Below are 15,540 nucleotides of genomic sequence, written 5' to 3'. Positions count from 1 at the left end.
ATACTTTACCAAGCTGCAAAGAAAACATTATTTGGAAAATAATTTAAAGGGAGAGTTCAAATGTTCTTTGCATAACCTGCCAACTTGGAACACAGAAGAAAATATTTCTAGGATGTCTTCATTGTTTTCTGTCCATCCATATATTCAATGGGTGGTAATGCTTGGTATCAACGTTCTTTAAATATCTTCATGTTCTGCAGGAGGAGATTCATATAATTGGAACGTCTCTTTGCACATGATGTATTTTTCATCACTGTTAGTCAAAACAAGCACAAACGCCCATTTATGTAAATAACTTTAATGCACATAAGAGTAACAAAACCACAGGCAGTGTAGTGATTCTCCTGAATATTAAAACGACAGAACACTCATTAAAATCATATTTCATAAGCACTAATAGAGGTTCTTTTTTACATTGACCTATTACTGAGCACATATCTCAAAACACAGCAAATGCACATTTAGCAAAAATAGATTGCTGTTTGGGAACCCGGTTAGCTTGTGTCCTGTAAGAGACGTGGAATGCGATCGTACAGTCTTAAGGAAATAGTCCAATACATGTCAAACGGTAAAAAGAAAGTCCAACAAAACAAATCAACACAGAAGAATTTCCTACTTCTCATCCTTATATTACACATGGTTTAGAAAATACAATCTCTGTACAGACTTTGGCATTATGTATGTGAACTAACTGAGCTCAGCTATTGTTTGTCACATAAAAGAAACGGGCTTAATCCTCCCCATAGACCATCAACTTTTATCAGGCACTCTTGTATTTTTATATTAGCAAATTGTTGAGTAAAGTTGATACTCAGAAATCGCTCACAAAGGCTTATTTCTTAGAATGCTTTCCTTTACATTAGAAGCAGGATCTAGAAGGGCACATTAAAGACACTTGAGTCCATCCATAATGAGTTTAGGCACCAGTGCTAACACAATGTTGTGCTGCTACAATCTGAATCTGATTTACCCGACTTGTCTTTCGAAACATTCTATGTCCAGAAAAATTGGGGAATAAATGTGTAACTAAGGATGCACTTAAAAAAGGTGTGAGCCAATAGGTAGACTGATTCAAAGACAATTGGTATAATGGACAAAAATACAATTACACACAATGTTCTTGGAAAGTGGGACGAGTCTCATTATCTATTTCCTGTCTGTAGGCATGTGGGAATGACAGAAGCCCTCGAGTTGAGCTCCTTTCTAGAGATGTTTGTCTGTATGAAAGTACAGCTAGCTCCCAAGTCTTACTGCAGTGGGCTGTCAAACACAGCGTCTGGCAGGACAGAGATCTTTAGCTTCTTATCGGGCCAGCTGTACTCCTTCAGCAGCTTAGACTGATAGAAGAGGTTAAGTAAAAGATAAAGTCATTTCAAACTTCGTAAAAAAAGTAAAAATATTGAAATGTTAATATACAGCAGACTGTGGAACACAAATTATTTGCGGGAGGGACTAAAGCCTTACTTCATGGGAGCTCAAATCCTGAATCTCAGATAGCATCTGCTCCACAAATTCCTCAGTAAGTAAAATCTAAATAGAGAAGATCGAAACAAAGTCACACATACAAGATGGCACTGAATTTTGAAGAATGACAAAGTATTGCCTGTCTGTTACCTGTAGCCATGGACCATGAGCTGCATACGGATGCTCTTCTGTAGCAAACGCCCCTTCAACTCCAGTAGACACAAATGTGATTGCTGTGTCTCCATTAATACTTTTATATGTGAAATGTCTACCATGAAGCAGCCGACCTCTGCAAGAAGAGAGTAAGAAAAAAAGCCATAAATCATTTATAAGGACATGCAAATGGTTAAAAAAAAAGTGTACAATGGCCTGCTCTTTGTTTCGACAACGTTCTCTCTGTGAGTCCATGTTCAAGAGGTTAAATAAAATGAAGATTAATATTTCACCAACAGACAAATTTGAATAAAACAGTGTAGAACATAACCCATTCATACTACATGTTAACCAAGAGTCACTTCAACTAAACTGCTAAAATCGTGATTTACAACAGCAACGTCACCATACACCTACATTCAAGAGCGACTATGCTGAGATTTTGGTTATATAACAAAGTGCACCGCCTTTGTTTGGGCAACAAACTTTTAGCATATTTCCACACTCGTGTTCATGTCCAAACTGTCTTATTATTGAATTTATTGTGATTCTAAATGATTCCCTTCACAAGATCTTGCCTTACTACCTGAGGCACAGTGGAAGTAGTGTTCCAGACTCCTGGTTGAACTTAAGATGCACACTTTCCAGCTGTCGTGTTCGTACCAGCTCATGAGGAACAATGGCAGCTGAGCTCTCGCTCTCCAGACTGTCCTTACGACTTCTGTGATTATAAGAACAAAGAAGATAAACATGGAGAAACAGAATGAAGTGGACATCATGAATCCGAGATCCATTCACAGATGTTTAGTGGCCCAAAACATTATTTCAAATATATTAAACTAATTTTTTATAGATATCAAATCTTTAAATAAATGGGTTTGCATTTTTTTTATCTATATGCAATAAAACATTTTTATTGTGTTTCAAGAGTCCTAATATTTTCATTTTTAGGGCCTCTACAGAAATAACAACAGGAATCATACTGTGGTGCAATTTATTTGTTTCTTCACTGTTCTAACAAAAAGTAACACTCTTCTGAACACCCATTTCCACAGTGGAATAAAGAACTGTGTCCAAAGCCCATTTTGCCGAAGAAATACATTCAGTTTCTCTCTTTGGTTGACTCTTACCTTGAGTTCTGCTGTGTCTGCAAATGTCCAACTGATTGTCTATGGAGAAATTAGGGGCAGATTTGTACCACAGCGAAGTGAATGAATGCATTTACCATTACTGCCATCAGGCAAATCCATTTCTACCCTTTCAACAGCCACTTAAAACAAACCCGTAAACTTGTCCTCTTTTAAGAGGTCGACTTAAATGTATCTAGATATTTACTAATATTTCAGTGGCTACTAGACAACCATTTTACCATTAATCTGGGACAAATAGACTCATAGTGGTGAGTGTTACCCAAAAACGCTTCTGATAAATTGATGCCTTAAAGGCGAGTTGTCCGATTTCCGAATTACGCTTGTTTAGACAAAGTCGGGCCAAGTACCAAAACAACCTTGTAGCCAATCAGCAGTAAGGTGCACAGTGCACAGGACGGACATTAGTTGAGGCAAGGGGTAGGGGTGTGTTTGTTTTGGTGTTTGAACATCAACAACGGCCAAGCGAAATCAGACACCCCGCCTTTAATGTAATTTAAATTACTATACGGTATTTAAATATATGTACAAAAATAAAACTGTCTAATGTATTTGTTAGCAATCCATTGAGCCACTCTGAAAACGAACAGTTACGTTAAATTATACTGGTTAAGTTAAACTAAACCAAGGTTAACCAAAAACATTGTATACCATGTTATGCCTGTTCAAAAAAACAAAGGACATCCAGCTATGCATCAAAATAGCAGTGGGTGGTATCAAAGTCTGTTTACAAAAGTAATGCCACTCTGAGGCCATGTTTGCCTCATTTTCTATTTAAAGGGACAGTTCAGGTTCAGGTTTGGAACAACCTGACGATAAGTAAATGATGATAGAATGTGAACTATCCCTTTAAGTCATAGCAAGACCACAGTCCATTTAAGTGTATGAAGGAAGATATTAAACAGCATATTTCCGATAAATAATTGACCTGACATCAACTGTACCATAACTTCTGTCTACAAAGCTTAAATAGTGCTTAAAGCAATTTTTTGGGGGCGATTCAGCTGCTGTGCATGCTCACAGGTTGGCAAGCGCCTCACGAGGGCCCCGCAACAGAAAATGGTCAGTCTTGATCAATTGACGATTGGCTCTTTTACTTGGAAGGCGGTGCCTCCTTTGCTAGAGGAGCCATTTTGAGCGTTGCATTTCCTTCTTGCTCAGAGTAATGACCGTGGCACATCCATTACTTTAGGTGATCAAAATATCTCAGAATTGGAGCAGTACAACCTAACAGAATTTTGATTTTGTTGGTACGATTAGAGGAATAATCATGGTTGCACGATTATGGGGATAATTATACATTCATTCATTTTTACTGGCCCTGCCTAAATGTTTACTTGTCCTACCTCAAAAAGGTAATAAATTCATAATATTGTCTATTTGTTTGTTTTTATCTGTTGTCTTAATAAATAAGGTTATAATACCGTAAAACTATTAGCCTAACTCACAGACATGTCATAGTCAAAGACAGTGAATCAGTAAGTAATATAATTTGATCATTTGTACTAATTTAAGTAATAACAACACATGTAATAAAGCAAACAAACAAATGAAATTATCAGTGCTTTATAGGTATCAAGTTGATCTATCTGTGGTTATCAGGTAAAGAAACCGAATAAAGGAGTCAAATATAAAATAACACTTAGTCTTCACAGTATAAATGAAGTATATATATTAAACCATTTTAAAGTGAAGCAGTAAGTGAGTTTTGTCTTCGTTTTTTGATACGCATTAAAACTGAGATGTTATGCTGCTGTCCCTTTAAGAGCTAGCGCACGGATCACATGCTTTTTATTTCCCCCACTCATTGTGTTCATAACAAACCATAATGGATTTATCAACGTGATATAGAGCCTATTCGCTGAATGACGTTCAAACACCACATTGTTTAATGGACAACATGGATATTAGTTAACTTGATCCAACTTGCATCAGGAGACTTTGAATTCGAGTTTGCGCATACAGAATGTACTCATCCTGTCAGCTCTCCACAACGCAACGTTTCTCGTCCGGTGTGCGACTTTGTTAACTTACATGGGGCTTTGTTTGTTTACGTTGCACTGAAAGTTTAACTCTCACCGCTACAGCCTTGATTATGAATGTACATGCAAGATTGACTGTTTGATCTCTCTGCCATAGTTAAACTAGTGTTTAACAGCCTCCGTGTCCGTGTCTCCGCGCTGGTGTAACGTTATCATTTTGTACAGTTTGTAACAGTTGCGTTCCGTGCAAAATAAACACGCGGTGTGACAGAGCCTTTGCGATTAATTAACCGTGACATTTTTAAGCGCAGTTAATATTGAAATGCGGTAATGGCAGCTTACACTGATCTTGACATTTGAAAATACTTTATGCTGTAATACTTGATTTTTATTTTGTCTATTTTATTTGGAACGTGAACGCAAACCAATAGAGACTATTACACACACAAAAATTGGAACTGCAGAAATGGCTTCATATTATGTACAACTGAAGTTAACAATAATATCACTAGTATAAATTCTAGCTCAATCTGACATGAATTCCCCACACAGACATTACTACCGCAGCACAGGCAGTACTGCAACATAAACTGTGTGGTGTAAAATGTGTCAGAAATATCGTCATACTGCCCAGGCCCAACACCATACACCTCCTGCTGTTTCCCCGAATAATTGTGACTGAGAGAACCTTCTTTCATAAACGCCCCAAAACATGTGGCATGGCAAACCCATTTGCCAATTCCTGGGACAACTCCGCAACCTGCTCCCTCCAGATTTAGTTCTTCGCACCATATATCTGCATAATGCAGGCGGCAGTCCTGACGCACTGATTGTATCAGAAATGCAGGACTTACTGTGGCCGATCGTGACCGTGCCTCTGGCTGCTGATGGGAGGCAACACAGTCTTGCTATTGATCTCCAGTCCTTTCCGCAGGGCTTCTCTAATCTGTTCAGTGTCTTTGAAAACAACACACAAGATTCTCATTAGCCAGAGACAGACGTAGTACAGTTCAATGTAATGAAAGCCTATATTGCGCATATCTGCTGTCATGGTTTTAACAGGGTATGTGGTTGTCCTGAGCATCCCTTACCCTTGTCAGACAGCCTACGGGGCTGTGACCCGATGCAAATGCTCCTGCTGTCGTCCTCGTCCTCAGGAGGTCTGCTCAGGTCATCCCAGGCACACTTGGCACTGACGCCACTCAGGTTTGATCCGTCCGTCTCTATACCCTTATCTACTCGTTCCTGCTTGGAATGAGCAAGAAACATACGAACAACTCAGCGGGCGAGGAGCGCGGCAGAATGCATGCGTGTGTTTGTGTTGAGAGGGCAGAGGAATAACAGCAGGTGGAAGTGTTGAGTTTAACATGTGATTATATTACACCTCTTCCCAAAGTGCATTATTTCTAAAGCATTGCAGTACTGTATATGCTCTATAAGATGACCTTAGTCATAATGATCATTTTTTTATTACTTGAAAAGGGAATGACTGAATAGTTCACGCTTTATTTTCCTAAATCAGTGTTTATCTCATTTGGTCTTGAGTCACCAAGCATCTATCAGGCACCGTGCAAACTACTGAAAGCCTTACTTGTAAATGTGGATCAATGTCAAATATGGTTTCCCCTCTTCTCATGTCAGTGATCAACCACGGACCCCCAGCACTACAAACAAAGAAGTAGAGGAAACAAACCTCAGTACAGTCAAAACAGCAACAGTTCTCACAAGGGTTCAGCAAACACCGCTAATATATTATTCACTTACTTAGTGTACACAGACATTCAGCCTTAAAACCATTCGTTCAACCATTTTTTGTCAAGAGACACATAAACACAGTATTTCGCAAGAACATGTTTCTCAGCTGGTTAAAACCAAACCAGTTAAACATGTCCTTGCTTTGTCTCATGGTTGGCTCACATTACTCACATATGCACCCCTCTCAGTAGGTCCAGAATGCCTTGACCGTTCCACTGCTGCGCTGCCTGCAGCTCCTCTGTGCAAACACCTACGATCTATGGAGCACAGAGAAAGAAACAGTCAGAGAAATATTCACACATGGCATAATTGGTATAACATCAATCTTATAATAATAAGATAATTTATTTTCTTTAGTTTTTTTAACTAATGGCATGCTGTACATCACCTGAAGGAAGCTTATATGACCGAAGGGGGTCTGCACGGGTTGCAGCTGGGGGTCTTCTGTGAGTAGCATGTGCTGGATTCTGGACTCACTGTTGTCCAACGGGCAGTGCCACGAAATGTGGTCACCGATGCAGAATGTGTTTTCTAATACAGAATAACTCGCATAAATACTTTTGAAGTAACTCTAACAGTAAAATGTTCATTTTTATCATGATGACTCTTCATCTCATTCCACAAGATCTTATTTACTTGTGCAAATCTTGGTTACCATAGTTACTGTGAACATTCATTAGTTGTGCAGGAAATAGTAAATAGATTTGTCTCATTTTGGAGAAAGAAATTCCAACGTGTCATGTTTATTTGCACTTCAAATAAGCCCATCATAGGGAATTTACTTTTTATATCAAATATGCAAAGTAGCGTCTGCTTTTAAGATGTCTGATCTTGTATCATCTTGTTCCTGATTTTTTGTATTCACAGCAGTCTTCTTTTATTCAGAATCTTTTCGAGTGCACAATAGCCACAGTAGACTGTACTATAGCTCAATTTATTGAATATTTTCCATCATTTCACCCACAGACCACATCAATTAGACTATACGACTTTTAATTTTCAACCAATGAAAGCTAGAAAACCACATGAAACGCATGTCAGTTTCTCTATATAAGGAATGCCTCTAGCAACTGCAAAAGAATACCAGCCAACTCCTTTCCAGGTTCAATGTACAGCACCTGATTGAAACACATATCGAGCCAAGCCTTGCATGAGCTCTGCCGGCCAGGTGGGGGGTGCAGTCTCTCCTGCTTCTCTCTTCAGGCGAAATGTGAGCTCAAAACCAAACCCGCTTGGGCCCTCTTGACCTGTGAATCTACACAACAACTATTCTTTAGCCATCAAACCATGTCAACAAATCTCTTTATCCAGATTCAACATGTATCGAAACGTATGTTAAACAAAACTTGTTGTCTTACAACACTAATTCATGCATTCACAAGATTTCTTTCTTACTCATGAACTCTGTTGTCCCCATACAGGTCACTGAGACCGAGGCTGACATAGTGCCAATGTTCTGGTATATCTTGTCCTGGACACCCCACATTTCTGTACATACTAATGTAGTCCAGAGGATCTGGACCACCTAACCTAAAAAGAGAATTGTGGAAAGAAATAATGATGAACTCAAAAACATGAATTCCATAAGTGTTAGTAATGAATATCGTGCTTGCTAAATAACGTGTTATAGAAGCTGTCTATACTCCTACGTTTTGATTTAAAGTTAGAATAATCTTTAAAAACATAAGTATAATGTAGACGCCTGGTACTGTGATTCTTTCCTGTAAAAATACGAAGCGCCAGCAGTAAACTTTAAGATGGCTCACACATCTTACCAATATTTCACAATGGCTGTGACTTGCAGCGGATTCGCCTGGTCGGAGTACAGGCGTCTGCATTCCCCGTAAATGGCCTGCAGTCCCGGGGGAAAGATCGACGCGAGGCCGAGGTGCGCTGCTGCTCCGCTGCTAGGCCGCATCTCATCCATCCCCTCACGGCCTTGCACCGAAGAGAGTGGGGCAAAAGTTATCAAAAAATCAAGAAAGTGAAGTCTTCTTGTAAATGTGTGGATCTAAACGACGTTTAAATGACTGATACTGGAAATACGATCTGTAATATTTTCTCTCCTCTATTTAGCCCCCGTTGCGGTTTTTCCCTGTGGTTAGACGTCCAGAAAGAGGACGTGGCTTAGCGTTGAATGACATTTGATTCACCCAATCAGAACGGCCGTAAGAAAGAAACGACATGATAGCTACTCTGTGTTTGGATAAATACATTATGATTAATGAATGTTTTGCCGATGACCCAATGGATTTGTTCGTGGGGGCTCGGGGGTCTGCTACATGTGTTTTTATCAAATCTAGAAAGCTTATTTCTTTACTAGATCGTTAATGTTTCCTTGTAATTTTCTTATATACGTATTTCCATGCGTGTGTTCTATTTATTAATCATGTTTAACATGGTTTTCTGTTGTATGTAGAAACAAATGCAGGTACGCTTTTACAGACTTAAACCAAGTTGCACATACTGCATATTATGGCTAAATGTGTCATGTACATGAGGCTTGAAAAATAAACATATGATTTTGGTGGAAAAAACTATTGAAAAAATACATGTCAGAGGTTAAAATACAACTAATCATATATATTTTAGTGAACATTGGACAACCAATGGACCCTGTTCTTGCTGCTGCATCTGTTTTCTCGTAGGCTGTTTTCACTTTTATTTGGATGTACTTGACATGCATATTGCTTGGTACTTCTGTCGTTTTTCACATCCTCTGTCTTTGGGTTTCTGTTTTATATACTACAATACCTATTTGTCAATTAGATTACCGCGTTTGAAAGAAGAATAGAGTGGTATAATGTTTTTAGTTGCAACAAAAACTAGGTTTAGCGCCGCCTGTTGGACAGACCCATCACTGCTACACATGCCCCTTTCAGTGTTTTAAGATTGGATCCGGACCTTGATTTGGTCTGTGATAAGACCACTCCTGGAAGATCGTTTATTGTCATACTGCATCACTGTGGCAGTTAAGAAATCGTTTTTTATTTTGATTGTAAACAGTATTGTGGATATGTTTTACTATTGCTAAAGGGAGACTTGAATAGATTATTTATGTTATAAGGGCTGTTTATGGCCGGAAATGGCAGAGCTTGACGTGAGGATTCTATTAGGAGTAATATTTTATATTTTTAAGCAACGGATGCAAAAAAGCCTAGTATATTTATGATTTGCATAGCATTTAGGCCATTTCATAAGAAGGTGTATCCCCTTGAAATTCACTTCCTGGAGTGTCACTCACATTGCCCCTCATTTCCAGCCTTGATTATGACTGACAAGATGTAGTGGCTATAACCCAAATCATGTCTTGAACATTTTGTTCATGTTAGGCTAGTTGTTGATAGTTGTTTCTTGGATAACAAAAGCCTTTGTCAGAACATTAAAATGCATGTTACACAAAGAAGCAAAGGAGTCAGGGACACTTTCGTTTTTTTGTTTCATAATGAAACTGATTATAACGTAAGTCAATTAAAAGCACATTTACACAATGTTGTGTTAGATGCAATAGCAGAGTTTTATTTAAACATATTGTAGTCTTATATAGGGTTAGGCAGGCTACTGTATTTTACACACATTCATTTAGTAGTTTATATTTAGTTGCTGTTCTTTTTTACTGGAAACAATTATTGTTTTCTTTAAATATGTGTGTTTATAATTTGTATATTTATTTTCATCAAATGATATCTGCATTTGTAGTCCTCTGGGAATTTCCCTTTTATTTCAGTCCGGACAATTGGATTATAAGCACATTTTAGCCAAGCTATTCCAAGACCACAAAAGCTCCTCACTTGTTCTCTCCCTTTCTATAGATAAACTCGAGATGTCATTTTTAGTCCTCTTTTTGTATAACCAGCATCCAAGTGTTCTTCCTCTGCCAAATATCTCTTTCACAACAAGCCATGTTTAGCGAAGCATGGTCGGAAGGGTTCACAATGAGAAGAGAGTTATACACTATAGAGGAACTTAAGAAAGTGTTTGGTGCTCACCAGGAGCTTCCAGACTTTTGAAAGAGGATCTGAGGAGGGTGTAAGGCCCATACACCAGTACATCTGTGAGTATCGGCTATCCGAATGGGGAGTTTTTGTGCGAGGGAACCCCCCTGTGGGTGAACAGGAATACAGAGTGGAGAAGAAGCTGTTGCGGACGGAGACAACTATTGCAGAGGTGGATTGTTTGAAATAGTAAAGAAGACAAAGAAGACCGGAAAAAAATTATCTAATAGTGTTTAATTATTGCTCATCTCTAATTATTTATTTGGAAGGCATGATAATAGTTTATATTTTATTATTAATGATTATACTGTGTTATATACTAGTGCTGTATAGTACATTTTCAACTCAACCTCATGGTCTTAACATTTTTATAATCATGATGACTGTTGGTCATGACTAAATTCAAAGTAAATGTTGTCAGTTTTGTCGTTATGATCTTTTTGGATAGTTTCGGTAAGGTGTCCATGAATCCACATTTCCAAGGAATTGATCCTGAGTCATTTACTGGGAACAGGAGATAAGACATGCCTGTGGTTGAAGCGTGGGTGTCGCATCATTTGAATGCTTCAACTCACCATTGGCATTAGTGTAAATCTGACCATGTTGTTTGGCAATGCAGTTTGATCTATGGATTTAAACAATTTGTCCAATCCAAACCCATATGAAAGTTAATTGTTGTGTATAATATTACCAATGTTACTTAGGCAATGCTTTGAAAGAAGACACTTATGAATCAAGGAAGTACTTAAAAGACTTTGGTCGTTTGATAAGCACACCCACATTCTCTGATAAATGTGAGTGTAAATTTAGCTATGGCTGTAAACATGCTTTGACAACAAATAACTCACTATTTCTTAGAAAAAAAAGAGAGAAGCATATGAAGGTGATTTGAAAACACATTCAGAAACTTTTATTAGATGAAACACACACAAGTTAAAATTGCACAACCGTAATGGAAACACAGATTTCATCAACATAAAACAATTGAATGCTTTATTTGTAAATTTTTTATACATTTATCATTTATATTAAATTTAAATTTGTTTGGAAGATAAGGAACCCATTGGCAGAAGAACTGAGCCCATAGATGAACTCTTAACGGCTACCATCTATGGAATTCAGTTCTCAGGGCAACGTGCTCAAGAAAACGTTTGTTTCCTAGAATTTTTATTAACAAAATAAAAAATACAATAACCTTATAACAAGGGTGTGTTTTGTATTGTTTTGAATCAACCGTCTCCATATTTTAGTAAGAAAAATACAATGATTATAAGATACAATTTAGGAAATGAACCACCTGGAAATACATTTGAAATACAAAGCATAAACTTTAAAACACATGAACAAACATCCAAGAAACTCTGGTAGTATCAACAACTCAAAGATCAATTCAAAAACCCTTTCGTTTTTGTTGTATTTTTTCCCTGAACCTGAGAGACAGATTATAAATTCACAGGTGCTCTGTGTGGGCCAAAGGGCCAGTGACGTAATTCAACTCACGTTTTCTTTCAATGTTATCGGCATCACGTTTGTTTAATGTTTTATGATTACTGAAGTCCTGAGAAAAAACCCAGAGCTCCATGTCCCTAGCCGAGTACCTGCCACACCTGAGGACTTTCAGGGAACTCTCTCTTCCCCCTAAACAGCACTGAACCAGTCAAACTGCCCTGATGGGTGCACAGTTGGAAACCTCATCTGAAGTACCAAAATATCATTATTTCTTCCTGTTTTACGATTAAATTTAATACATGGCATATATTAATACAAAAACTACATTTAAAGATAACACAATACAAGCATTTGAACAGGGCCAGAAAATGCATTTTTTACTCACCACACTTTCATTGTCATCTTTTTCAATTCAAAAAATGCCTAAGAAACATGTTTTAGCAGAAAGTCATCTGATAAGCAGAAAGACATGCTTACCCCAGCCTATCATGATCTCCTCTTATATCTAGTTCTTGTGGATCGAGCTGTTGCTTCAAAATCCATAATCCTCATTTGTCATTATAGGTTCCTAGACAGAACTCCCTCGTAGATAGGTGACTTCTGAACATATGACTTCTAAAGTCTCTCAGCTTAAATACACATCCCCCCCCCCTCGTACTATCTCTCTCTACCACACAAGGTCTCTCAGTCACTCACTCCCTCATGCTCTGTCAGTACCGTAAGCCTGCAATCACTTCCCAGTAAGAAGGAAGCAGTGGGAGGGAGTCTCCCGCCCCCTCATAATGAATCAATACAAAGCACTTCTGAGGAAAAACATCTCACTGGTTCAGCCCTCAGTTCCCATAAAACAAAAAAGGGAAAAGGGGAGATGTAGAGATGGAGAGAAAAAAAGGGCACGTCACACCAGGAACCAGGAATTCCCCTTATTGCAAAAGAGCAGTTTCATGACAACAGCAGTGACTTAGCAGAGAGAACGAAAGAAACTACGCTGGTTTCCATAAAGGAAGTGGAAATCTGACATGTGTTTGTAAAGTCATGTTTACATGTAGGGTTCAGACGAAAAGAGTTATAAAGTTGTCACATGGAATTTTCTGCTGACTGATACATGTATTGCATCATAATGAGGTGTGGTGTTAAAACCATGAATACAGTTGTTCCACTCCCCACACGACTTCCATATATCGCTTACTGTAAAATGAAGTCATTGAACATTTTTACACCTCGCTTACTAAAACAGTTAGTTTCATTGATGGTTCAATGTTCGAGCTACGTGGGGATATGATGGTTGATGTTCATTAATTTGACATCTAAAGGAAAAAGCATATCAACAATAATCAGATAAAACGGAATAATATTGTAATGGAAATAGTTTGGTGAAAGTAGTCTTGGCATATAAAGTGGCTTTACATTTTAAATGTTCTCCGTAGAAAATTATAACATAGATTCATATAAGAATATAAATTATGTTTTAACTTAACTATGTATTCATTTAATTTATTTCTTCAATAGATCTGGATATAAATACAAAATATTTTGTTCAAAGATTAAACTGCTAAATGCATCTCAAATTATCATTATTTAGAATGTGTTCTCTAAATGCCGTTTTTATTTAGTCAGATTTTATAGAGGATAGGGACAAACCATCCATGTGCAATGACTTAGAAGCTGACTACAACATTAAGGGATTCTACTTTCAGAGTAAATCCTTCTGCTGGTGGGATAAATTGCAATTGACATTTTGCACAGACTTCAGAAACAGACCTGGCTTTCATGCTGCTGTTTGAACACAGGGGAAATTGGCTACAAAGGTCACCGAGCCCATTTCCTCTCCCCTTTGCTCATAGAGACTCAGACCTTTACTGCACACACTGCTTTTCAGCAGCACTGTATTTTAATAGTTACCATTCTATGTGTGTGTTCAGCTTCAGTAAAGGTTACGCAGGGTTAGCCATGAGAGCATTTTCCTACTCCAAATAGAATGTCTGGTACGGTGCTGGGTTCCCAAAAACCAGTGTCTCACTTGAGACGTGACTAAAAAGAAAAAGATGAATGCTGAAATTAGCAGAAGTAGACTTTGTGTGTTTTCCTGTAAACTGCTTGTTTTTTTAAATGTAAGGTTAGTACTACAGTGAATCATATTTCTTGTTACATTCGTTTTGGTTGCTTTATGATAACTTACTATTCTTCCAATCATTTTTTGTTTTAAATTTCTAATTGTTCATCAACAATTCATTCATTATTTGATCTAAAACTAATTTTAAAAGGTTATTGAAGTCATTAAAGTTATTTAGTATAACATGTTAAAATGCTCTATCGCTCTGTCATTGTTGTATACCCTATTGTGAATTTTCACCGTTTTACTTTTGTCATGATTGAACACAGATAATAGTTTTTAAATTAAAGTTAATACCATCTACTTCATAATAAAATGAGAGAAATATATATTATGTATATAGAGAAACATATTTTTGTGCAAGTTTAGCCTAATATTTCATATTTTAACGTTTCAGTCAACATTTACGTTAAAACCACGATAGAAGTAACGATTTTGTCAACCAAACCATATGATGATAACGTTCTTGTTTATTCTAGATTTGAAATTCACAAGCACCTCAAAACTGAATACATGTTGGTGCTTTTAGTAATTCATGTACAGCTATAGTAAATACTAAATACTATACACATGTGCAATTGACTAATGTTTTAAACAAATAGAGAAGTTTAAAACAATGTAATACAATTATCATTGTATTGTTTATTTAGTACTTGTACTAAAAGTCTGCTGTGCAGACCGAATGGCACATGACATCGAGGTACCGCGAGAGCGAGTCGAAAGCAGTGAACTATCAACTATATCGTCCCTTTGTTTCGTTATTGTGTTTATTGTAGTGTGGACGAAAGCTATTTTCTTTAATTTAGCAGTGTTAAGGAGTAGCCTACTACAAGCAGCGACGCTACTCACTTAACTACATTTTTCAGTAGCTTGACGGTAGTATTTTTAACAGTGTAGCTTTTCCAGCAGTGCTTTTTTAAGAATGTAGCGGTGTAGCGCGAACAAAAGCTACACTCCAACGCTGCCATGTCTGCTTCTTCTTGCTGTATCACAAACGGATGTGGTTCATTATCGCCATCTACTGCATTAACTACGCATTGCGGCTTTACGCTCCACTGAGTAGAGACGTACGTACGTGGGGAACTATTTAATGTTCGAAACATCCATCATATGAAGTATTAAATATGAATGACGTATGTGATGAAAATAATAAATAAACAATACAATGATAATTATATTACATTGTTTAAAACTTCTCTGTTTATTTAATACATTAGTCAATTGCACATGTGTATCACATCACATACAAATAGATAGAAAAACTATAGCTGTATAACTGTCGAATATAATGGTAACTATCACACTATCACATGTAGTATATGTATAACATATAGTATAGTAGTATATGTACTACTAGTATATGTAGTATATGTATAACATATACTACAGTTTTGTGTATCTAGTTACAGTGCATTCACTACTTTTATTAACGAGTAGCTTGTAGCTTATTTAACTCCAATTTAAAAGTAGCTTCCCCAACA

At 37.3% G+C, this 15,540-nt stretch overlaps 1 protein-coding gene across 4 annotated transcripts; it reads right to left on the bottom strand.

Annotated features, from left to right (window-relative positions):
- Positions 1-233: 233 nt before the first annotated feature.
- On the bottom strand, positions 234-8,682 carry sufu (suppressor of fused homolog). 4 transcript variants are annotated; one of them, XM_079473383.1, is made up of 13 exons: positions 8,278-8,682; positions 7,898-8,032; positions 7,621-7,757; positions 6,891-7,033; positions 6,674-6,759; positions 6,339-6,411; positions 5,839-5,995; positions 5,602-5,704; positions 2,748-2,786; positions 2,204-2,338; positions 1,615-1,753; positions 1,465-1,530; positions 234-1,337 (listed from the first exon to the last, which is right to left on the bottom strand). In XM_079473383.1, exons 1-13 carry the CDS (start codon positions 8,427-8,429, stop codon positions 1,248-1,250), a joined length of 1,455 nt encoding a protein of 484 aa, XP_079329509.1. In that variant the 5' UTR covers positions 8,430-8,682; the 3' UTR covers positions 234-1,247. The 4 variants fall into 4 exon arrangements, with proteins under 4 accessions (XP_079329509.1, XP_079329510.1, XP_079329511.1 ...); XM_079473384.1 differs by having other exon boundaries at positions 279-1,337; positions 5,839-5,992; positions 8,278-8,663; XM_079473385.1 differs by lacking the exon at positions 2,748-2,786 and having other exon boundaries at positions 279-1,337; positions 8,278-8,648.
- Positions 8,683-15,540: the final 6,858 nt, after the last annotated feature.

This window comes from Barbatula barbatula (genome assembly GCF_947034865.1).
Source record: "Barbatula barbatula genome assembly, chromosome: 14".
NCBI classification, from domain to species: Eukaryota; Metazoa; Chordata; class Actinopteri; order Cypriniformes; family Nemacheilidae; genus Barbatula; species Barbatula barbatula.
Note: the sequence above shows the minus strand (reverse complement) of the source record. Positions and strands in the feature narration are given on the sequence as shown.